We start from the raw sequence: 26352 nt of genomic DNA, 5'->3' as shown, positions 1-26352 counted from the left end.
AAGGAGCTGGGAGGGAACAGAACCAGACCCCAATTCACAAAAGGGGTATTCCATACCATATGGTGTTATGCTTGACAGTAAAACTTGGGGGTAGTTGGCTTGGGTGAGCTACTGCTGCTTGGGGTCTGGCTGAGTATTTGTTGTCTGGTGGTGAGTGATTGTGTTGTGTGTTGCTTGTTTTGTATATTCTTTTATTATTATTATTATTTTCCCTTCCTTTTCAGTCCTATTCAACTATCTTTATCTCAACCCATGAGTTTTACTTTATTTCCCCCCAGTTCTCTCCCTCATCCCGCTGACCCGCTGCAGGGGGGGAGCAAGTGAATGGCCATGGGATACTTAGCTGCATGCTGTGTTAAAGCACAACACCTAGAAGAGCAGAAGTGTAATAAAATGCACAGAAGTTCCTGATGTTTTCAGAAACACTGCTGTTTAATGTTCTATTGTAGCCCTTCTGGACCTGATATCCTTCCATGCTAGTGAGAGACAGAGAAACATGGAGCCACATGAGAGTAAGCAAATATACAGAAGTATGGGTTTTCCTGCCACTGTGAAGCCGCCTCCTCCTCCACCTGCTTAATGTGTGCACTGAGGATTTTCCTCTCTTGCAGCCATGTCAGGCTCTGAGGTGAACAGCACAGATCATCTGATGATGGAGCCTCTGGCAGCATCGGAAAGGCATTTCAGAGCTCAGCAGCAGAACAATCTCACTGGGGATCCAGAGTGCCTGAGAGAAGACACTTGCTGGTCAGTAAGAAAAATATGAAGTCATGATAAGGTTATAGCAAAATATGTTAAATGATTAAATATCAATGCTCCAATTTCCTCTGTTTCCAGAAAAAATATGCAATCCATTACATAATTAATTATAACACATATTACACTGAGACTGTTAAATCAAAATCACTTAACAACCTAAAAATGTTGTACTTAGTATAGTTATACTTTTACCCAACTATTTATGACTGAAGATACAACAAACAAGCAAACAAAAATAGTGGATCTTTTCTTTACAGAAAGATACGACAAAATATGTCACAAAGCCAATTTCAGTGTTTTCTCTCACATAAATCAGTCAGTTGGAAATAAAATGCAAATATTGACACATGCTTTAATGAGTTATGCATTAAACTTAAAGGACTGTCCACAAGACTTAAAGAGTCCTTGAGACTGAGGCCTTGGTAATATAAAATCCAGATAAACAAGGGAAAAGATATATCAGAAGAGACTGCCTGTTTTAAGAAATAAAACTGAAGCTATAAAATCAGGAAAAGTGGCACAAGGACTTCAAGGGCATGGGAAGGACTTGATACTACTTTTGACAAGCTTTTTGTAAAACCAATTTAGAATTATCTATGTAGGTTTTTATGGCAGTTCTGTAACCAGGACTTCTGAGAGCTTCAGGAAATAACAAAAGCTGTGCAGTTTTGGAATAAATTTACAGTGAAGGCAAAATATTATGATCATACCTTTATAGATGTACAGTTGCAGGAACCAGACAATAGTTACAAAAAAAAAAAAAAAGTAAAAGGAATTACAGAAGAGATAGATACCTATTGGACAGAAGAAATAACCATAGATTTCAGGTTCAGTATTCCCAAATGATTTCTGAATCATAGATTTCTAATCATTCATGTCTAGATCCTTACTTACGGATTCAGCAGGAAAGTATTTCACTAGGTCATACTCAGAAAGTTACCTTTAACTGACAAGACACTTGAAGTATGTTTGTGCCTGTCCCTTTCCTCCCAAAGACAAACATCTTGCAACATAATGTTTCTTATTAGCTCCTAGGAAACCACCTTGAATCTAAGTAATTTCTCAGTTGGTGAAGTATACCAACAGCGTTTCCAATTTCTTTGCACAGCAACGGTTTTGCCACTTTCTATACTAACCCGATTGATAAAGCCACTTATCTCAAGCAGCTCAGCTAAGAAGTACAATTTTTGACACTGTATATACCACAGAGCCTTCTAGAAATGATATAAGCTGAGACAAACACTCATGCCTCTATCACAAACCTCTCACAAATATTTGACCACAACATTGCTAGTTCTACACGCTAATTCTTCCTAAGGTCTCATGAATTAAGCACACTTCCAGTCTTTGCTCCAGATCATTCACAAGCTGGTGCTGAAAGGGTCGGGGGTGGTGGTGTAAAATTAGAAAGCTGAATTAATTGTAACACATCCAATTCACATAGTCTGTTAGGCAAGGTTTGATCGGAAGGTGGGAAATATATATATATATATAAAGTATATGGAAAACAAACAAACAACCCACAACCAAAATCAAATTTTGTTCCAGCATATTATTAATTTTCACAAGCAATATGGTTGCAACACAGGTTCCTGAACTGTGATACTAATATCTCTAGTGGCACAAGAAATGATACAAGGTCTGGTACAGGACAGGAAACTGATGCTGCTCCTGGCAATATTAGTACACCCCTACTGTTGTTAGTAATGTTCATAGCCCAATGAGAAATCTGAGAATCTGTGGGCTATAGTATACTACACATATATATTATTTGCAAGTCTGGAACCTTTGATCCATTCTTTGAATTTAAAATGTAGATCTGTAGCAACATATTGACAGCTGAAAAGCTCTTTCATATACCATTTATAATGATACTTACCAGCAAGTGTCCTTCATGGAAATATAAAACAGAAGCAAAATGAGTGGCAGCATTATTAGAAAAAAGTGTATTCAAGAGCATTTCATTGCTTTTGTAAGGAAGCAGCTGGAATCAAAACCTAGTTAGTTTCCTGAAAACCTGCAAACCATTAGGAAAGTCTAGTTTTCAAACCAATCACACACATGATTGTTTATTTTATATATGTATATACATGTATTTTCACGCACATGCATGTGTGTTATTGTTATCTGGACGCTTTTATTTTCACTAAGTGCTTCTATACAAAACTTTTTTAATTGACCAAAAGTTTCAATCACAAGCTAGTTCTTAGTGTAGTCACTTTGGCTGGGATGCATTTAATTTTTTTCTCAGCCCATATGGTGCAGTATTTTAAACTGGTGATGGAAACAGCATTAGCTCACTAGTTTTTTAGCTGATGCTGAGCTGTGCTTGCATGACACCATGGCCTTCTCTGTTTCTTTTGCAAGTAGAGAGGCAACACAGGTGGGGCTGCTGACCCAAACTGACCAAAGGGATTTTCCACACCATATAGTGTCATAGAGCTGGAGGGGAGTTTTTCTGAAGGTATCCGTTTCTCAGGGGCTGGATGGGCATTGCTCTGTTGATGTTGAGACTGCTTTTGCATCACTTGTTTTGTCCCCCCCCCCCTCCCCCCCCTTAATTTATAAACTGTCTGCATCTCAACCTGTGAGGGGTTTTTCCCCTTTCTTCTGCCACTCTGGTTCTCTCTCATCCCACTGGGAGGGAGGGAACAACGGGCTGGGAGCTTACCTGTCAGCCAGGGCCAGCACAACACAGGCAGGTAATGGGATAGGATGCATTCTGTGCAAGTAAGATAATCACAGAATCACGGAATTATTAAGGTTGGAAAAGACCTCCAAGATCATCTGGTCCAACCGTCCCGCTCCCACCAATGTCACCCACTAAACCATGTCCCTAAGCACCACATCCAGCCTTTCCTGAAACACCCCCAGGGATGGTGACGCCACCACTTCCCTGGGCAACCTTTTCCAATGCCTGACTGCTCTTTCTGGGAAGAAATTGTTGCTTCAGCATTTTCCTGCAGGCCAAGGAAGTGAGAAACTATAGTTTAGGATAAAATTAAAAATTTCTACGTAGCAGCATAAGTGATGTCTAAAATGACAGCATTTAAAAAATGGAGTATATGTTGCAATCTGACTTCCATCACAAGTCATATGCTCTTAAAATTATTGAACTGTTGTCAGTACACACTGCTGTTGAAAAGCTTTTCTTTAATGTTGCATTTGCTACCTGAAAAAAATTTGTCTCTTTGAATACATAAATACAAAAGCATAAAGAACATTTTGCTACATGTATCCAATTGTACAACTTATTATTTTTTTTAGGGCTGCTCCTTTCTCATGCCGTGTATGGTTCATGGTTAAGCCAGTGACACAGGAGTAGGAAGAAAATTTTAGATTACGAGATCCTGCTGCCTGCTATGAAGGAGAAGCAAGCCACATAACCCTCCTCGTATCTTCATCAAGCTGTATTTTAAAATCAAGAAACTCACTGGCCCTCACTGTTGTCTTGTGAAGCTTGCCATATTCAATTCCTCTTCATGCATTGTTTGGGCATAAATAAAATATTCTTCAGACAACTGAGTAAGAAAGACAAATATACTTACCTTTTTATTTTTTTTTTTCCCCTATGTCTTTTCACTACCAGGGCCCTGCTTTTCTGATAACTATGAAACTTTAATTTATTTGTGTGTGATTTCCTTCTATCTGCTCTTGTGCAGTATTGTCTATTGGCTTAAGTAACCGATCTTTCTCAAGTTCTTCCATGAGCGACTTCTATTAATACAGCCTAAAATGTACACTTTCTTTTTTTTTTTAAGAGCATCATATTTTAGATTTACCTGCAATTTCTGATGCCAGTTATAAGCCGGTTTATTCTGTGCTGTTGCCTACAAGGCTGTCATTAATCTTGTATTTATGCATTGGAGTTCTTCCTTTTACGGGTATGAGTTTTAATTGGGTTTACCGTATTTCCTCTTTTCAGTTCAGGATAATTCTGCCGGCCGGCAGCGGCGCTCGCTCCTTGCCAGCCCCTGAGGCTGAAGGCCCTGCCCAGGGGAAGCCTGCGGGGAGCGGGAGCGGGGAAGCGGGCGGGTGGTGCCTGGGTCCCGTCCCCGTCCCCGTCCCCGTCCCCGTCCCCGTCCCCGTCCCCGTCCCCGTCCCCGTCCCCGTCCCCGTCCCCGTCCCCGTCCCCGTCCCCGTCCCCGCTGCGTCCCGGAGCCGAGCAGCGGCCGTGGGGCCGGGCGGCGGCGGTCTGGGAGCGGCGGCGAGGCGCCTCGTCTCTGGGCTCAGCGTGCTACAGGTTCGTGGTGCTTTTCTTAACTGCCTCCTGACCTTCGTTCGGCTCCTGCTTCTGCTTCGACATCCCCAGCGTCCTGCGGGAGCGGTTCCAGGGGGTAGGAGCGTGCCGGCTCCGGGGTCCTTCGCGCAGTGCTGCCCGCGTTGCTGTCTCAAAGAAGGTCGGGTAAGAAAAGTAAAACCGGGGCATCAGAGGCTTTGGTCACAAGTAGTGCTTCAAAAGCTTCTCAAATGGTGCAAATGTGGAAGTCGTGCTCTGAGGTCTTATGCGCCAGGTGCTCAGTCTGATGGACGGAACCACATGGACCTACTTGTTGCTGTAAAAAAAGATGGACAAAGCCAGGACAGGCCATAAGGTATCTGAGAGGTCTTGCTGCTGGCGGGAGATCTGGAAGTCTGAAACCTATTGCTGCAGTGATTGTCAGCTTTCTGTCCAAAGGACCGTTTGCTACACTAACGAAGTTCAGTGTTTGAGAGGTGTTCACAACACTTTGCAATTAGAAGATAGCTAGAATTGATCCTTATTACCTACACTGGACTGAAAGACTAGAGATGTTAGAGATAAAAGTCTGGAAAAGGCTTTCTGGGTCTTCAAATCCAAACTGCAGGTTCCACATCACAGGTTTAGCAGCTAGCTGAAAGTAGGAGCTGTCCAGTGAGATCACAGGAACTCTGTAAGGACTCGGCAATGTAAGATCTAGCAGTATGTGCAAAGACTAGGGAATTTTGGTGGTCAGGGTTTAAACTGATAACCCAGTTAATTTCTTTTTCAGTCCATCCAAGCATTCCAGAGTCCAGAATTCTAACATGAATTCCTGAATACCTGATAGAAATTCTTACCCGACTCGTTTACCTGTCATTACCATAGTCTGTTTCATATCTTTTGAGAGAGATGTGTGCCATCTGCTGGTAGATTAGTGTGCGTAAATTTAGAGTCATTGTCCAGTTCGTTTTCTTCCATACCAAGGATAGGATTATATACAGCCTGCATGTAACTTTTTTTTTTTAAATGTAATTAATCTGTCATAACTCAGACAGTGAATTCCAGAGTAAATTGGGTGCAGTTTTTCATTGCTTTATGAGAAAAGGGCATGAACAATAAACAAATAAATAAATAAGGTCAGTACTTGTTCCTTGTTCCATATCAACTTCTGTACATCTATGGGAGAACAGTCACTTGTTTGTGCCTTCTGGTGTGGAAGACCTAGCATCCATTTAATAATACAGGTAGATTTTTAGTAGTTGGAAGACCTAGTGTTGTGTTTTTTTCCCTGATCATGCTTTTGTTTGTGAGATGTTGCTCTCCAGTAGTAGAAGCAATGTTATTAAATCATGTTATGACTACCAGTTTCCTACTGTTCAGCAAAAACTTTATAGCTGTGAATTAAAATGGACTATTGTTAAGTTTCATATTTACACACTGCTTAAGACTTTATAGTATTTTTTGAAGAGCCAGATCAAGCTAAACTGTAGCCAAGAAACAAATGAATCAAATAAATCTCGTGCTGCAGTCTCCGGCAGTATAGAAGTGCAGAGCCCTGCCATGACTGCCAAAGTAAAGGAAAAGGAAGACATGCCAAGGGCCAGTCATTTCTCATTCAGCAAGGGCTGGCTTTCTCGGAGACTTGAGTCCTCTAATTCCTGGTCATGGAACTGGGAACTGAGTGGGAGAAATAAAAATCTGGTAGGCAAGAAAGGACTTCATTTTTAAAGGAATGCTTGGGTCCGTGTCTACTGCCAAACAGAGATTCTCTGACTTGTTTTGCAGAACTTGACATGCTCCAATGGAACCCATCACAATAGCACGCTGGACTGTGTTGAAGGATTGGGAATGACACCTGCACAATACAATTTGCCGTATGCAATCTACACTTGGATGTAAGTCACTTTTCTCTTCCTTTGAGGGTTGCGGCAGTTTGCTAGTTGCTTCCTAGCAGCAAAACACAAACGTTCCTGTTCTTGTTTTCTCCTAGAAATGCAGTAGTGGTTATTTTGGCTGGATTCCTAATTGATAAACTAGGAAATCGCTGTAAGTCCTGAGGATTAATTATTTGTGCACTGAAGTGGTATTTCAGACTGTCCTTTCTGTGCAAAAGGATGATCCATTTTGGTAAGATCATAGAGGTATGGGAGAGGGGTCACAGCTTTGTGTGGTGAGTGCATGACTGTTAATTGAGCGGCTCCATGAATGCAACTGAGACCTTTTAATCTTTTGACCACTGACTTACCTCAATTTACAGAGCAGTACAGTAAACATGCTTTTCTCTGGCATGCATATAACAGGGAATTATCTGTTTCTGATGGGACAAACTGATAAAGTAGTGTTTTGTTCTGACATTTGTTCTGGTATGTGCCATTAACCAAGGCCCAGCAGTACCAGCAAATGCAGTTGTGCTCTGTCTGTGTCACAAAAGTTAGCATCTTACAGGTGATGAGTAGATAGAGACATAAAGAAGGAAATGGCATGCCTGTTGAGGTTTGTGGAATTTTTTTACCTGTTTCTTCCTAACTGGTGTCTTTGTTTTCTCTCTTCTGACTATGCTGGGATCATCAGTCTTTGCCCTGGGCTCACATTTCAAGGGGTCACCATATCTCCTATCAATGATGCTAACAGGAAGACTGCTCTTTGACTCTGGGAATGGGTCACTTACTAGTAAGAAACTCACATTCTTAATTAAGCCTCACCAGAAGGTCATGATACATTTTTATTCTGCCTCCTAAACCCTAGTCCTATCAGTCATCTTCACCTGCTCTGCACCAGAAACCTATGCTGGTAACAGAAGAATACTGTTCCTTGAAGGATTACATGGATTTTGTATGTGCTGAAATGTTTGAAAGGTTCCCTTCTAACAAGTTTGTCCTTCTCCCAGGGGTGGGGACTGCCCTGTGACTGCTATGCCTTTGGGGTTATTTTTGCTTGCCTTATTTGAGCGATAAGTTCAACTCTCATGTCCCAGCATGATTTAGTACACTTTAAAATTGACAGCAAAGTTGACAAGTACTACTTCCATTTCGAATGCTTAGAGATCTCCTGCTCCAGCTAAAGCACTCTAGCTTGAGAGGCTGTGTTCACTGCTTCTGGGCAGTGCTCTTGGTCTGTTCAAGAAAATAATTTTTTCTTCTCCAGGTTGTTCAGAATCTTATCACAGCCTTCTGGCTCAAGGGGAAGGAACTGGCACTGGCATTTGGACTATGTCTTTCTCCTGTCTTGGAAGTGTCCTCAACTTCTTCACCCAGCAGTTTGAGTCACTGTTTGGAATGCAGTGGACACTCTGGGGAGGTGAGTTTCTTTGGGGCTTTGACTTTTTGTCTTCCAGACCTGAGGCTAGACTGTTTTGTCTAGTTATGAAAAGTACCTGAAAGAGATGGTGAAGTTAGCAGTAAGGGGAACATTGTTTTCCAGTTTTCTGTACTGTTTTCTGTCATTAGTATGAGTATGTGATGGAATTGTATTTTCTTCATTGATGCCTGGAAATCCCCTCCAAATCTGTAGTGTTAGCTTAACGGTTTTGTCTGCAGCTTTCCCCAGATATTTTAACATCTACAATCACAGGTATTCAGTACTTAATGTACGTTTTCTCCCACTGAGTGAACGGAAACTTAAGAGTGAAAGGAAACTTAAGAGTGAAACAAAATAAAAGGATCTAATGTGTTTGTTCTGCATTTTGGCTAGGAGAATACTGCTGGTTCTGTAGCAGTCTGTGTATTGGTCTCGGTGAAAGATGTCTTGCACATGGACTGAACTAAAATGCAGGTTTGAATTACTGTGCGAAGCAGAATCTGCCTTACATGTTTCTTCGTGAATCTCTTCTAGGGCCCATATCTTTAGAAAATTTCAGTTCCTGTCCCCTCTTCTCTGCAGTGAGATGAGATCTGTCTGTAGGGGAAAGGATGATCTATTTCACACTTCAGTTAAGCAGTGTGACCTAGGTACTCTGATGTGCTGGAATGGTGGTTATGAAGACCTGCCTCAGGATGTCCTTTTTGGACTCAGGGTTTATAGGAAATTGTAATTTCCCAAACAACAAAGCAATATGGGCCATCCTTGATGAAAAAGGGGATGCATATGTGAGATAAATCTCTTGAAGAAACTGAACCCCCTGTTGCTCTCTTCTGCTGATGCCAGCTCTCAGAGAGAAATTGACAGGCATGGCTTGTTGCATCCCATACTGACACCATTAGTTTTGTGCTCAGGCAGCATTTGCAAGCACAGCACAGCAACTTCAGTAGCTCCTACAGGGATAAACACATCAGACAGAGTGTGTATGCATCACAGATATTGCTTTGACTCTTTGGAAAACAAAACAAACATAGATCTTTCTGATAGAAAGATGTCTGCAGCAGATGCCCATTGCTAAATTTGCTTCTGGCATTTCCAGCATAACCTGACTCACTTCTCTGGAGCTGAGCATGCTATCAGGTCGAATTGCTGTGTTAACTGCAGTTGGTCAAAGAAGTGAAGACATACAAACTGGCTTCCAGTACCTCTCCCTTCTCATGGGGCCATTGAAGTTTCCGAGTGTCTGGATTGTTTTAAGCTTGGGCTCATTATGCACAGACCTGTTGCAGTTTAGGCCACATTATGACCATAGTCCAACAAAGTGTCTGTCTTTAGAGATGGGTAGGGCCTTAGTGTTACAGGCCTCAGGCAATTCTGGAGCAGGGAAACTTAGGGGACAAAGACCTTGAGAACTGTCTGAGAGGGTGATAAAAGGTAATGGTCTTACTATGAGACTGCAGTATTAATGTTGAGAGAAGCCAGGAATACAAGTCACAGAGAATTCTGCGTATTACATGCAGCTGATTCTGTCATTCAGCTCTCTACACTGAGGAATTTCTAACATCTACTGTGTCTTTTCCAGGTACTCTGCTCTATGTACTTGGTTTTGTTTCAGCACTCACAGTCAGCGTGCTAGATAAAGTGGGTACGAAACAACTTGGTTTGGATGGGGTTATCCAGCAAGAATCCAAAGTGGTAGGTTGTGCACAGACAGCTTGTTCATTTCCATCTTTCAAAGGCTGGCCTGCGTGACCACTGCTTTTGCAGTGCAGGGAAGCCTGCAGTGGTAAGAGCTGCTCCTGACCAGAAGAGGGCATCATTAAATCTTGCATAGTACTTCACGTATGCCTGGGGATATGGCATATGCAAGCCACCAGGCAAACGTAATTTTTCAGTTTAGAGCATATGTATTTATCCTGGGTAAGGATCAGGGGAAAGGCCAACAAGGCAGACACCCTGGTGGGGGTCTGCTATAGACTGCCAAACCAGGATGAAGAGACAGATGAGGCATTCTACAAGCAGCTGGCGGAAGTTGCACAATTGCCAGCGCTTGTTCTCATGGGGGACTTCAACTTCCCAGACATATGCTGGAAATACAATACTGCCCTGAGGAAGCAGTCGAGGAGGTTCCTGGAGTGTGTGGAAGATAGCTTCCTGACTCAGCTTTTAGTGAACCTACTGGGAGGGTGCCCTGCTAGACCTGCTGTACGTGAACAGAGAAGGACTGGTGGGAGATGTGGTGGCTGGGAGCTGTCTTGGGCAGAGTGATCATGATGATGATACACATCTGTATCACGATATATATCACGACTAAGATATATCTCTATTCTTGGTGAAGTCATGAGGGGGGTCAGTAAAACTGCTACCTTGGACTTCCAGAGGGCAGAGTTTGAACTTTTTAGGACACTTCGTAGGGAGCATCCCTTGGGTGTCAGTCCTAAAGGGCAGAGGGGTCCAGAAAGAATGGATGCTCCTCAAGAAGGAAGTCTTCAAGGCACAGGAGCAGGGTGTCCCCATGTGCCATAAGATGAACTGGGAGGGAAGAAAACTGGTATGGCTGAATAGGGAGGGAATTTTTGCCGAGTCTCTGGGAGAAAAAGAGAGTTTATGTCCAGTGAAAGAAGGGTCAGGCAACTTGGGGAGAGAACAAGAAAGTTGCTAGCATATGCAGGGAAAAAAGTCAAAAAGGCTAAAGCCCACCATGAGGTCAGCCTGGCCACTGTGGTAAAAGATAACAAAATAATGTTTTTACAAATATATTAATGGTAAGAAGAAGGTCAAGGAGAATCTCCATCCTTAATGGATACGGGTGGAGTCACTGTCCCTGGCGGTGTTTAAGGAAAGGCTGAATGTGGCACTTAGGGACATGGTTTAGTGGGCAGTGTTGGTAGGAGGGGGACAGTTGGACTAGATGATCTTGGAGGTCTTTTCTAACCTTAATGATTCTATGATTCTATTTGTAGCCTTCCAAAGAGCTGAGTTAGCACTCTGAATGGCATTATTTTCCTGAGCTAGTTACTTCTTGACTGTAGGTGGCTCAGAGGACTTGTGGATAAAACTAGACAGTAGCCTCTCTCTGGAACTGCTTTCTGGCTCACATGATCTGGGATAGAAAATAGCTAATTTGGTCAATACTGAACCATCTTCTGCCAGCCTTTATCTTCCATTCCTTATTGTATTCTTCTGTCTAGCAATAAGCTTTACAAATAGGTTGCAATTTTTATGGCACTTAGAATTAGACAGCTTCCTTCTCATTATGGTATTCTTACTGATTTTTGTACGTCAGTGTTGTGACACCTTTTTAAACTTTTTTTGCTGTGTTTCACCTAAGGTTTTGCAGTTTTGTTTTTCTTTTTAACTGAATAGGGTTTAAGGAGGTATTCTTTGCAGGCATAGCACATGCCAAATTTCTATTAAACGTGTGTGAGCTGTCTTTCAATTCCCTTTTACCTGCTCTACTCATTTAGAAAAGGAGCAGCAGGTAATTCATGCAGCAAATTCATGCAGCAAGTAATTCATGAAATCAGACAGAAACTGCCAAATATTTTACGGTTAGGCATGTTGTCTGTTCATTGGTCCCGTGACAGACACCTAATAGTCAGCTCTCAAACCTGTTCTTTCAGATCACTTGTCTTCACAGCCAAAAGAATACAAGCTTTTACTTCAGGAAAAACAATGTGTATGCATTGTGCTGAAGTAGAAATACAATGAAGATGAACTTTTCTGCAAAGTAAGCTCTGGGGGATTTGCATTGTTTGCGGACCAATATGACTTGTCTTCTCTGTTTTTACTTCACATGCATTAGGCAGTCTTAAAATAACCCAAACCCCATTCTAGTGGCCTTAAAGAAGGCCTTAAAGAAAAACAGTTTACCATTTGCTTTTTATTTTGTAAGGACCAAATACGTGTCAGAAATAAAATATTCTTCCCTGCTTCCCCTTCAGTTAGCATTTTCTCTCCCTTACTCCTGTGCTTATATTTACTCACAATCACTATCACAAGTTGCATCACTGGCCACCGCTGCTTGCTCAGCTGCTCCCTGCAGACTCATATGCTCAAGCTGTCCCAGCCTCTGCCTTTCCTGAAAGCTGCACCTACATTTCCAGTGGGTGCCCTAGTAGACTCAGAACTGCATTAGGTATCAGGCCAATTTGCTATGAACTTGCCACAAGAAGTTGAGAAGCCAGCTTGATTTCCATTCTTTACAGGGATCCACACGTGAGCTTGTGCCAAGTTTTGCGTTACGCATACTGGAGTGTCAGGCCAAGAACTGAGAGGCAAAGATCATTAACATTTGAAGACAAGCTGCAGCATCCCAGCTGAAATTTCCTCTGTGAGGTACAGAGTATAAAGGAGAAATTTACCTACAAGAATAATACAGGGCACAAAACAATCAATAAACACTGAACGGTGCTTAGTATACAACCTACAGCATGTCACTATGGACACTAATATACTACATCTCCCTACTTTACAGCATTAGATTAGGAAACTTTTTAGACTATAAAATATAAAAGCGGCTGCTCAAGAAACATTACTATGGCCTTTAGACAGATTTCCAATTTTCAGCTGGAAGAGGGATCAAATTGACTCATATTTTACTAGGGCTGACAGATGTGATGATCAAAAGATGACTGCTAGTTAACCAGTTAGACTACTAAGATGGCTTTTGACTAATATAACATTTATATAATGTTGTGCTAACTGTAGCTATTTAAATACCTTTGTTTTATCACACATTTGATGATAATATTCATAGTGATGAATAATGATGATAATGATCATGCAATTCATAATGATGACATACTGATAGTTAATTATAGGGAAAAAAAAAAAGGAAGCTGTGTTCTCTCCAAATTAACACATAGCAAAATCTTTATCATGAAAAAGAGACTACAAAACAATCCTATCGCACATGAGAGGGCTGGATTGTTTTTATGACCTGCCTTCACAGATTGCAGCTGCCTGGGGGAAAACCACAAACACTGAATGAGCGTGTAGACAACATCACTTGAACATTTGATAGCTGCAGCTGTTGAGAACTGAAATGAAAAGGTTGGTGGTTTTCATGGACAGCTTATGGTAGAACGTTTCTTACTCCCTCACTATTTGGCCATTCAGGAAAGGACATTTATAATGATGGGAATGTTTACAAAAACAGCAAAGAACTCCTGAAGATATTTAAAATATATTTTTTGAAGTTTTAGCCCATTCCCTTGACTTACCCTTCCATAAGAAGGGGTAAGTCAACCCATTTCCCCATACCTTTGATATTGTCATTATTTTTCACATCAAGAATTAATCTGTTTCAGTTTCTTCAAATATCCTGCATTGAAAAGTGAGGCCAACACAGTCAGAAAATGTTGAGAGTGCTCTGAACCACTGCCATCTTTGATTTTCAAATCAGGTCAGCTGTTGTTGAGTGCTGATGATTTGTGGCAGTTGTCAGCTCCATGGTTAATGCCTCTTTAATTTTATGGCTTAAAAGAGAATTGTTACAAATCTAGGCAAAAAGCTTTCCATTAGAAGATCAGAAAATATGTTACAGATAGATCACCTCACACGACAGTTCTGTGATCTACAAAGTGGCTAAATGGTGAGCTCAGACAACCAGGCACAGAGGGAGGAAGAACCCTGCAGCAGCATGCAGGTATTTGGGATTTATACCACAAATTCAGAATAGGAGAAATTTTAGAGAATTGTGACAATGAACGGTTTAACAGAAAAGTGATTAAGTAATAAGCTAATTCTGTGATTACTGAGAGACAATAATTACTTCAAGTGGCATCTCTTACATGAAATGTCTTGATCTTTCCATCATCAGACTCCAGAGGCATCTTTGTGTTGTAAATGAGGGATAAAAGAAGCCATTTGGCTCTTAATTTGAGATGAAAAGAGATTTGCTGGTGATGTAAATCCCACTTGCTTCATCTCTCTTGTCAGGTTGGTAAACAGCAATATCATATATTAAAATGTGATATTACATAATAATAATAAACTAGGGAAGGAGTGTTCATAATGCTTACCCGGGTGATGGCCTTTCAGAAAACCTCATTTCAGTTCTGTTATCTACCACGCACAGCCACGTATTGCTCTCCTAGTCCATAAGGACGTAGATTTTTCTGTGAGCCGAGCATTCATTCAAATATGTCACTGGATAATGAAATGATGACCATTATTTAACAGATAACCATCTCAATAAGGTGACTGCCCAGAAGGTGACATTTAAAGTATATTTTGGAAAAAACAAAAACAAAAACAAAAATCACCTTGAGATCTTCTCACAAACTGGAGTGCTATCTTCAGGATAAGCTCCATTCTCCTCTCTTCCTAGGCTGTCTATTCTATGTAGATCCCAAACTGCACAGAGGTCATGTCTATGTTTCAACTTTACATCCTGCAAAGAGCTCTGTTCATTATCAGTGGATTCTTTGTCATAGCTAAGATTAAACTGGTAAAAATAACTTTACATCCCTAGAGCTGAGGTTACTATTTCTTTTGGAAAAAGACTGGCTCTAGTTGTATGACTAGACTGGGCAGCTAGATTCTTCCAAATCACTCTTGTAAATTTAACAACCTTCCCAGCCAGAAAAAAACAAACAAACAACAACAACAACAACAACAACAACAACAACAAAACTGTCAACAACTGGAATGTTTGCTAGAACTATTAAGTGAAAGAAAACGGAGATTTCGGAAAAGAATATGATGGAGAAATCAGTTCAAACCTCTGGTGTCGTAGCATCTAGACAATTCTCTGTTCTCCTATAACCAGAAGTTTGTAGTAGAAGCTGTGTTTATTGTCCATGTAACAAGATGCTATTTCCTGTATTTATGATCAATGTGATATATGGCTTAGAATATTTGTGCTTGTTTCATTTTGGGTATCAATCCCATGAACATTTTCACTCCCAAACCAGGAGAGACAAATGCATTCTCCCAACTACATTTGTTAATGTACGGTTACTTGTTCGAATCTACAAGACACGAGTAACGACACATTCCTTGTCTGCATCTGTGCCCTCATTCTCTCTTTAAAATCTCTGGATATAAAATATTGTGTACACATTACCATGAGTCCTCTGAAAACTAACAATGGCAAGTCATGTCTGGCCAAAAATGGATGTTTCCACAGGCTAGCAAGCCTGCCACTCTTGAAAATGTGCCAGGTTTAAATATTTGATGATCAGACATGGCATTTATCCTCCCAATCAATTCTTTTTTTTTTTTTTTTTTTTTTTTTAGATACAAGTCTGAGGAGTCTCAGAAAGTACAGTCAGGCAGTGCTGGAGACCTGCAGATGCTTCTTACACCAAACAGCAATTAGCTACACTTGCTAGGAAATGAATAAGGCAGAACTTTCTGACCTGTTCCATTAGAGGCACGCTGAAGCCATAAATGGGGTAGACTGCGTTGAAATAAATTGGCTTTTATAAAGCGTTTTCTTTATGCCCTTCATCTTGGTGGCTTTTTTTTTCCCTACAACTAAATGAAATGGAAATTTTTACAAAGTTGAAATAGGCAAAACTCTTTCTTGGAAGGTAGTGGGCAGGTGTAAGTTCCACAAGTAAAGAAGAACATCTAAGAGATGTTTGCTTACAGATCTGGCATGTGCAAACCACACAGTGGATGCATGCAAAAGTAGGCACAGGTTTTGGGTTTGGCCTTGGAATAAGTTACAATACAACCACATAGAGTATGCATGGGCTGATGTACTATAAAAAAAAGTGACAGTCAGAAAAGCGTCTTAAGTCACCTTTCGAAGTTATGATACTTTCATCCAAACATCCCTCCTCCTCTGATCAGGATTCCTAGCCCTTCCTCTCTCCTTTCTTCCTTCCCTCTCTCCCTCCCTTCAAGAGCCAAATCTCTCTCTCTTTTGAGAGAGCTGGTGCTTTTCCCCTTAGTTAATAGCTGAAGGGGCAGGACACTCGAGTTGAATATGAGAGCTTTCAGCTGAGGTGGTTCCCAGGGAAGATGAGACTATTCTTCAGCGTTTCTCTCTTGGCTATGCTTGTTAGCTCAAATAGACTCTACAAGTCATCTGAAGAGTTTCTTGAGTACAGGACTCCTCTCATCCAGAAGATTCCCCTCATCAATAGATGATACTGTAATTCACAACTGGATTAACAAAAAAATACATTATTTTTAGCAAATGGGAATGCATCGACAAAGAGCTTCGGGACTGAAGAACACAGATATCCACAAGGGATGTAGATGCCAGATGTAGGCTCAAATCCATTCAGACAGAAGAATAGATCAAATCCCACTTCTCCTATATCTTTGGTGAAGTGTCGAGTTTTATGACAGCTTCCATTGCAGAGAATAGTTCCCAAGATATTATTTTGCTCTCACTGAAGCCAACAATAAAATTTCTATTGTATCCTACTGGGATCCCAGCAAGGCTCATAATGCATTCAACAGCTAAAGAAAAAAACCTGTGAGGATAGGAAAGTTAATAGATAAGAGAAATGCAAGGGTGGAGACCACTGTTATGGGCCCCACGGATGTAAGTTTAACTGTGACAGTTCATTAGCACAGCTTTCCTTTGGGTCCAGAGTTTCATACTCCACATTTGACACTTAGATCATGATGCAAATACTCATGTCTAAACAATAGAAGGGATTTATTATGTGATGACTCAAAGGGCATCAAAAATTGGTTTGAAAGAGAGTCAGTGAGAATTCTGGATTGCAGAAGTAGAGGAGGGATCTATACAAGGATAAAAACCTCTCCTTACACAGCAACAGGATTGATCTGGCTTATACAACCCAGTAAATAGTGGTGCTGCTGTTTTTGTAACTGCAGCTCGCCCTTATGAAAGAAGATTGTTTATACTTTTCCACAATCTTTGCAGGCTGTTTTTATGGCACTTCATATTTCTTAACTGCAGAATGGAACAGAGACTGGGAAAAATGTAACTGTGTTTTGTTTCAAAATGCTGTACAATAAAGACTATTGTAGTGTCCTTTGGGTTAAGTCCAGGACAGTGGTGACGATGTCAGATCTATTTTCTTGCAAGGAGATGAATGGGATGAGTTGATAAAGGTGAATGCACTTAAATATGGTTGCACAGTCATCAGACTGTTTTTATAGGTCAGACGCTTGATAAAAAGGCAGATATTAGTTTATTGGAGTTGAAAATGCATGGTGACATTAGTAGTCACGTTCTTCTGTAACTGCATACTTGTCCTTTTAAACTGGTGCTGCGTTCACCTTGGAGGAAATCCTTCCAATCATTGTAGAAAGAAAGGTTCCAGTATAATAACCCATTTAAACTTACACATCAATATATTGTTAAATGCATCAGAATAGAGCACTGCACAGATACTGCACTGAGTAGGTGCAGGAATGTGCACTTTCTGTATTTTTTTATCAGCAGAAAAATTCCTATAAGGTTCAGTAATATGTAAGCAGTCCTTGATACAAAGAATTCAATATACTTTCTGCAAATCTGTACAAGGTAAGACTCCAAACTCAGACTAAAAGCTTGGGAAATAACAAAACTGAGTGAAAAGCTTTCATCTAATTTTGAATCTTCTTCAGAAGATCAAATGTGAAGAAGAAGCTCAGAAATACTGGGGGGAGGGGACGGGATGACACAAGTCCAAATCTGCACAAATTTGAAAGAAAAAAAGGGAGTAAATGTTGTATTAAATAAAAGAGAAAATGAGATGCAAAATTTTCAGCCTGTCCCAAGTCCATTACGTGAATATGTGTTGAGACTGCCCTGTAGTCATTACTGGGGGAAGGATCTAGAACAATGGTGAGGGTGCTATAGCTCTTCCAGGAAACTAATCTGTTTCTTGAACTAGTGCCTACTAAAGTCAGTACTTACCAAGTTTCACTGTGTTAGTGTGACCTTGTTTCTGCAAAAGCTATTACAGTACTGATGTGACACTACAATACTTTGCAGCAGACTGGGCTGGTTACAGTTATTCTCAGCTCAGGTTAGCCAGAAAGGCTCTTGTGATGATGACCGTGTACTCAGCATCATCAAGAGGAAATGCTTTCTAACCGGTTTGTTTCAAACAGACAAACCAAACCTCACTTCCAATCTTTTTCCATCTATTTCACTACTTCCTGCCTATATCTATTCTGGGAGAGAACTGTTTAAGAAAAATGCGTCTTTAAAAGTTCAGGTTTTACTTACGCAGGCAGCTTGAGCTCTCAGTATCTCACGGCCTCTGTCCTGGCTTCTCCCTCCTCCTGTCTGCATGGTGGGAGAAAGGGCAGGAGCAAAATGAGGATTATAAAAGGAGCGTTCACATCATCAGCTTCTTCTACATATTTCCTTTCCTCTTCTTAACGAAGAGCTGTTTTTCATAGCACGTAGAAATGGTTCGTGAACGCCCTCTCTGTGGTGACAGTCTGGGATCCTTTGACAGTGGGAACCAGGAGGCAGGAGCAGGCATCATGGTATTTTTTTCTTTCTTTAAACTGGCAGTTCCAGATGTCTGATTTCAATAGCTACATGAGGTGCGTTTGCTCATAGCTCTGCGTTAAAAAATAATAACAAAAATAGTGAATTGCACAGAGCTCAACAATTTCCTGTTGCTTGCAGAAAATTTGGAGGCATTAAGGCAACATTAAAAAATAGAGGAACTGCTGTTTGTATGATAAGTGTAACGATAGAAGGATTTTGTGTTTGTATCACACTAGAGTATGGAACGCAGTAAAAAAGACAAGAACGGGCATATACAAAATATCTTTGCACAGGGATAGCTGCTCAAAATGATTCCTTTTTTTGCTTATGATGAGCTTCAGAGAGATGGATATTGTGTTGCAGAAATGTCACATCCTTGTTGTTTTCTTAGGGGATATGCATTTTTTTCAATGCCAACATCATGGCAGCTGACAGGAAAAAGGCCAAGATAAGGATGCTTTCATCAAGGAATTTTCTATACTTGCTCTCCTTTCACCAGTCATATTACCTCAGAAAAAATATATTCAGTGGGAAAGTATAAGAAATTCCCAGATAGCTTGTTTGAATTAAATTATATTTTTAAAAGGAAATTTCTTTAATACTTCCTACTAGTTCATCAAAACAGTGTCCATCTCATCCATTTCTCACTCTTACAGCCACATAGCTGTCTTAGTGATTTTAACTCCTTTCCATCAATCTGTAAATATCTTTTGAGAATCTGGAAAAGATTGCACAGTAAGTCTATAGATAGCCACTCCTCTACGATAATATTCAAGAACAATAACACACACGCATGCATATTTTATGGGATGATGTATTAATGACAGAGACAGCTTTGAGAGGTGTCTTACATTCTTAAGCCTCTTGAAAAGAGGGAAAATACATATGAAGTAGAAACATTTACTAGCTCTGATTTTTTCAGAATGACGCTGTATTCAGTCAGTTACAGAATAAGACGATCTCAGAATTATTTCTGTTTCAGTTTAAGTAAATGGGAGTGTTCTTACCAGCAGAATCAATGTCATATAATAAGCACTAAAGAAAGAAGAGGGCTCCTGTTCTTCTCTAGGCTTTCAGTATGTATCAGAGATGTGTCTGGGTGATCAGAGCAATGCAGTACTCCTCTTGGTTCTTTTTTTTTTTTTTTAATTTTCTCCTATAAAGAAGAGAAGCCTTGTGTTTTTCCATTAACCCTCCACGTGTAGCCTCAAATTCTGGACTGACAGACTAGAATTTGCTTTAAGAGAATGCACTTGTTAATCATATAAGTCTTTGCATGTGTTGCAATTCTTAGACCGGACTCATAAGTGTTTCGGTGGCCTTGGGTCTGTATACATGAGAGAAATAAAATCTTAAGGCAGACACAGAAGGAAGCACTCACTAAAGTCATTACAGTGAGCAATGGGGTGATTCCACACTCTGACGTTAAATCTGCTCCTATTCCACCAATGATACCCTTCAACAGCCTCTGGCAATCCCATCTCAGTAATAGGTTCAGACAGCTAAGCTTAATTATTATTAATAGGTTGTGAATGTCTTAAATTCTGCATCATGGCATACATGTTTTATGCCAGATAAAATGCTCCATTTGGTGCAATCTGTATTTTTCAATTCATTTTTTGTTTGAGCTGATTCAAAATGAAATTATTTTCAATTTTTCACTGTGGCCATGCAGTCAAAAAAAACAGTCCTTCAGACTTACCACTCTGTTGCCAGGTACCAAATTGCTCAGTCATGACCTACAGACTCAGTTACTCTTTTGAAGAAATTGGCTAGAGTCTCAGATCTCGCTTGTTTGAAGCTATTCACGATCTATACATATTGAAAAGAAAAAAAAAAGATATTATTTATATTTTCAAGTTCAGAATTATTTTTGCAGGTGTTTTTGTAGCAAAGGAAAATGTGCTGACAAAAACGATTTGCAAAAGAAGCTATTTAAACTTGACAGCGTGTAGCCACCCCAGCAACACCTGTTCTTTAAAACTGGGAATCAGCAGACACATTGCATGGTCCTGAGTTGTAGCATTAACTCTCCTAATTTTCCTTAATTTGGTAAAGCTGGTCAATCTATGTCTTAGCTTTTCATACCATTGTGTGGAAGAAGTCATAAAGAAGAATCTTTCAGCTCAAATAGCAGAAGGGTTTGCATCAGCCAGCTCTCTGATTTGATTTGATTTACTCCACGTTATCTGAGGAACTCCCTCTCCTCACATCCCATGCCACAAACTGATGCAGTTCTTCCATCTTCTCAAACTGCACGCATTTCTCTACTTGTTAAGTACTGTATTGTTTCTTGAGCAGATTTATGGCAGCCAGTTGTTTGGCACAGGCAGTGAAAGAATTGGTACGTTCTCTGTGGAGCAGGAGAGCCAGACAGAGCACAGGAGTGATGTGCCTTTGATAAGGCGGCTTCACAGCTTTAATGTTTCCTCTCTCTCCTTTTCTCTTCTTAATTAACTCCAAGCCTACTCTTTCCATGGAACCTGAAAAATGCTCTTGCACTGGAGCAACCTCAGTATTGCTTTTGGGCTCAGTTTACCTTTATGACCAATCTCCCACTATCTTCTGAAGAGCAGGATGAAACTCCAGTGTTTAACTGCTGTCTGAGCTTTGCTTTGCAGTGATGAAGCCAGCAGAGGTGTTGTGAGGTCTAATTACTTGCCAGTTGTCAAGGGTTCAAGAATTTGGTAGAGAGAAGGTTTTACATACCTGATTTTAAAGCCAACATGGCTTCACAGAGGCCTGCCTGAGGTCTTTCTGGAAGCATTGTCAGGCATTACATTCTCCCTCCATTAAGGCATCTTGCTGAATACTACAAATCAGATTGGTTTTCCTCCCAAACAACCTTCAAAATCTTTGCAATTCCTTTCCCTCACTCACTGATGCAGCCCTCCTGTCGTTTGTTTCAGAGGGAAGCCAGGAAGTCACATAGGACCAACCTGGCAAATTCATTTAGCATTGCTGCAGAGGTCAGCCAGGAGTGACAGGAGCCTCTCAAGTGCTTAAGATTCTGTAAGAGAAGACAAACCTTTCCTCAGCTGAACACAGTAAAGAAGATATATATTTGATTAATGACCAATAAACACACTGGGTTTACAAAACTCAGATATCCACAAGGAAAGCTGAACCTACATTTTCTAGTTTAAAGAAAGTTTGGTATTTTAAAACGAGTCTGTTGAGCAGGGGAAGGAAACTTGTGTTTAACAGCATTGACACATGAAGGCAGTCACCAGAACAGGGATATGTGCCTTTATAGTGACTGAAGAAAAATACTCTCCACAGGTATGAGTGTCGTCGTATAAATATGAACACGTATTCTAGGAAGAGCAGCTAAGTTAATACTGTTCAGCCTTAAATGGTCCTATTATTTTGCTAGATAAATACAGCTAAAACCTATGTAGTGTATAAATTATGTGGTACTTCACCTATTTTTAGACCGGTACTCTGGGTCTTTGCATAACTGCATGCCAGGAGATATTCCAGCACAAAATAAGCCACCAGCAGCTCATCTCTTCTGAGATACCTGATAGTAAGTGTGCAGAATGACCACGGGTGAACTGGTGCCAGCTTACAGCCTGTGTTAGCAACACGGATGGAAAATCCCATGTCAAAGAGTTGGCTGCACTGATACAAGTCAGAAAGAATAATCAGTAAGCTTACATTATTTGATACAAACAGTCCTTCAAAGTGGAATGTCCTCCCTGGTAGTTCAGGTGTAATTCTGTGGTTATCTTGAGACAAATGACAGGTTAATGCAGAGCACTGCAAGATTGGCCCATGAAGGAACTTCCACACTAATAACGAGAGCAGAAGGACCTGTCACTTGTGTGAAGTTACCCTCTCAGAAGCTAGATAGGATCTTGGTGGCATTTCAAATGCAGCTTATGTTGGAGCAGATGGAAAGTAGCAGTGGGGGGATGGGGAGGAAAAGGACCTAAACTGGATGGTAAAGAGTGCTTTAACTCAAGTCACATCTTAATTTGCAAATGCTTTTCAAATGCTGAGCCCTTCAGCCATAACAAGCTCTTGTGGAACACAGGGATGTTTTATTTTCTCCATTATACAAGGGAAAAGTGGAAATGTGGTGAGCTTACACAAACTCAAGGCAGGTAACATGGAAAGAAAATATTTCATGTTGTGCCTATGGAACTCAGATCTATTAGTGGGAGCTACAAGCACCAGTCTGTCATGTGTATCTCAGAAGATTTGATTCCCCATGGATTATACAAATGAATTACACAATGAAGTCTAGAAGAATTCATAATGTTGAAGGAAAGTCCCTTTGCTGAGTGGCATGGTAGAAACATGCTCTGTGCCAGCCCTGCTTTGTATCTCTCTTGAAGTCAGTGTCAGGGTTATTTACAGCTGAGTTGTGGAAAGCTGGAACAGCAAGTGGAAGATGCTGAAAAAAACAAGAAGTTTGCTGAGATCCCAAGCCTGTGACAATTTTCCAGAGGCTGGGACTGGTCTGAGACACAACCACAGCCATTGATGGAGCCATTACAATCGCTGTGTTCCTTACTGAAGCACAAACATGTTATAGGGCTCCACGTGCATGAGTTCAGCTTTAGTACTCTACCATTCCCTGTCACTGGAAGCAAAGTGCTCTCTACAAATGTCAGGTCAGAAGAGTTAAGGAAAGTAATTAATTAATTAAGGAAACATATTCTAATACATAAAGGAACAGATGATCTCATGTAATCATCCAGACACAGGTATTTTAAAGGTCTGGCTTCTCATGTTGCTCTATATATCAGTGTTTTTCAGTGCCTGGTCTGCAGGCCTTCAGGATATTAGGGGCTATTTCTTAAGTTTACACAGAAAAGTAAGATATTGCCAGCTGTGAAAATGCACTGCCCTGAAGCCAACAGCTCAGTGGTCTTCCACTCACAAAAACTGTAAAGCTGCAAGGCCGAGATGTTTTCATTTCTGCCAATTCTGCACCCTATGTTCAGGCCTTCTATGGTCAACATCCCGGTAACAGTTGAACATTTACTCTGCTGCTATTGCACACCATGTTCCTGCCTTCTAAAAGATTTAAAAGCTCACTAGTAGAGCATGAATTTTAAGAAACACGCCTATCTTTTGGCTCTGTTCTTGACTGAGAAACTGCTTGTATTAGTTTCCCTCATGGGCTCCACTTAAGTAAACACAATTAAGGCTAAATGCATTCTCTACTGTATAATCATCAGCAGAAATTGCCTTTTGCTTTTAGTTTTGTCTTTGGGTGTATTTTGTTCTAGACACAAGCCATCTCTTGCTAATTAAATGCTGCACCTCAAAACCTGTTTTTGAGTGGACAGGATTAGATGCTGCACGCTCAAAATGACAGCACAATGTCATTACCCAAAAAAATATGCCAAAAGATTTAAAATCCTGTTCCAAACTTAAGCCAGAAAGGCTGTACTGCTAGCTGGCACACCCAGCTGGCTCAGAAGGAACACAGGATGGTGGCACAGGGTTCCCAGCAACACAGAAAACAATCTTAGCATTTTCAGTTTTCTTCTTCATTGGACTTGTTTTGATAGTCATGGTGTAAGACTTTGTCAGGAGTACATGTAGAAGGCCTAAATCAACATTCCCTGGCTTTATCCTGAAAGTGACTTTTGCTCTCAGATGATGCTAACAGGACAGAGTGCTGATAAACCACCCTTCCAGATTAACTTGGAAGGGCAGTTTGTGTGTGTGTTTGAGGATGTGTTGTTTAGTTTTGCTACATCTTCTGCACAAGGTGTGTTGCAGGGAGGGACACACGCTATGAACACAGCTCCTTCCAACAGATCTTGCTACAGCCTCTCCTTACGAGAGAATGAGAGGGAGGATCTAAATCCAAACTCCTCAGCTCCAGATCCCTTGTGTGCATGCTTTCTCACAGAATTACTGAAATACCAAGAAACACCGTCCTAAGCCCTAAAAAGGGAGATCTTACAGTGGGTTGTTTAGATGCACAGGGCCACTGCTCATTTTCTCTTTCCCTCTTTTTGCCCTCCATGCTCTGCTTTACCCTGACAAAGCCCCATGCTGCGCCCCAATGCAAGAACACTGCTTGTTAAGAGCAAAACAGCATACTGACGAGATCAAGCAGAACGTGGCTTATCACCCCATGCAAAAGTGTTGATGAAGTAACATCTGGGTCTTTCTCTGTTGTCATTCATGTAATTTGGGTTTTGTCAGTTCTGCTGATGAATACTGTTACAACAATCCAGAGACAGGTTGTGATGGCAGATGGGAAAGTCTCACTCAGCTGACAGAGAGAGAAAAAAAAATTAAAAAGTAATAATTGTGAGCTTCTCAATGCACTCGCCTATCTGACTGCTGTGGGAAACTATTAGCCATTTTACTGTAAGCCATTGAGAACAGCACTCAAACAACAGCAGGGCAAGAGAAATACTTCTATTTGCAGAAAAAGCTATGTATTTCACAGCAATGCCACTAACAGTTCTCCTTATCATTCACTTGAACCTTTCCTAAGAAATAAAATGAATTGGATGTCAGGGACAAATGGGTCTGGCAAAAAAAAAAAAAAAAGGTATTTCTTGCCTAATGTCTTTGTTGTTGCCTAAATCCTAATAGACAGAGGCACCAGGAAACAGCTGTGTTATAATACGTTGCTGTGACCACTATTTTTGCACAAGCCAATGTGAGAGCAATGCAAAGCATTTCCAAAGGTACCTAACCTCACTTACTTTTGCTTAATTATTATTTATTGAGAAGAAGCACTCCCTCCAATCTAGGCTGCTTGAAAGAATCATACTGTGTTCGAGTTAACCTGCTCTCTGATCAGTCACTTGCATGAATTCCCTCTCTTCCAGAAGTGAGACCGTTTGGTTAAGAACACCAATATTTCTTTTGATCCTTCAGTCTGAAATATCTGACAAACAGAGAACCTCAGGTACAGCAACAAAGTTCTTGTAAAAACAGTGCACAGTGAGAGACCAGAAAGATCTGGGAATGAAGGAGGCTGGTTGTCTTCTGGCAGTAATGATGGACTTGGTGCCGCAGTGTCACAGTAACAGCGCTGTGACCAAGTGCTCCTGCTTTCAGTCCTTGAAGGAAGGACTCCTCAGGTCAGAAGCATGTTGCCTTTGAAGAAAGGCAAACAAAGGACAGACCTCTTTTACCAAGAACAGATTTTGCCACTTCCCTCTGCTCACAATCCTAATTTGCACACAGATAAAGAAGCAGGCAGTACAGGTATTTTGGATTAACTTTCCTCACAGAAAATACTGCTCTCTGGAATGATCTCTAAGTTAAAAAATATTGATGATTTAGCACCTAGTTCCCAGGTGAAGTAGGAGGCAGGTATGTACATACTGGGGACATAACATAAGTATTTCCTTTCTGCCAGACCAGGGATCACAAGAGGACTGAAGGCAGATGTTGGGAGTGGGACTGGGCTGCTTGGTGGTGACTCAAAGCCACTGAATCTGTCTCAGGACTCTGCTTCATCTCATATCACTCCTAATCGAGTAACAGTTTCAGCCTCCAGCACAGCACAACCTGCTCCAGCTGACTCATGTCAAAGTTTCACCCTAAAGCAGTTCCCCGTATCTTCTTTTTTTCATACTAACATGACTCCAAACCACTTAAAAATAAAAATTACATTACAGAGTTTCAGAGATTTCAAAACTAAGCTAAACTAAGTAAC

At 40.8% G+C, this 26352-nt stretch overlaps 1 protein-coding gene and 1 long non-coding RNA gene across 2 annotated transcripts; one reads left to right on the top strand and one right to left on the bottom strand.

The window, feature by feature from the left end:
• Window positions 1–605: 605 nt before the first annotated feature.
• Window positions 606–4829, bottom strand: LOC308178461. The gene is made up of 3 exons (XR_013939781.1): window positions 4542–4829; window positions 3431–3481; window positions 606–727 (listed from the first exon to the last, which is right to left on the bottom strand). It is a non-coding gene; the product is annotated as an uncharacterized lncRNA (long non-coding RNA).
• Window positions 4830–4837: 8 nt separating this feature from the next.
• LOC308178136 (uncharacterized protein) lies at window positions 4838–15640 on the top strand (the record flags this gene model as incomplete). The annotated part of the gene is made up of 9 exons (XM_080556236.1): window positions 4838–5164; window positions 6767–6876; window positions 6972–7027; window positions 7553–7651; window positions 8126–8278; window positions 9861–9973; window positions 11902–12008; window positions 12487–14221; window positions 15524–15640. Coding segments are annotated over 7 exons (930 nt in total), but the record flags the coding sequence as incomplete, so codon positions are not given.
• Between the last annotated feature and the right edge of the window lie 10712 nt (window positions 15641–26352).

The sequence above is a fragment of the Anser brachyrhynchus genome (genome assembly GCF_964034855.1).
Source record: "Anser brachyrhynchus genome assembly, chromosome: 15".
In the NCBI taxonomy this organism is placed as follows: Eukaryota; Metazoa; Chordata; class Aves; order Anseriformes; family Anatidae; genus Anser; species Anser brachyrhynchus.
This window is presented reverse-complemented; position numbering and strand designations above follow the sequence as displayed.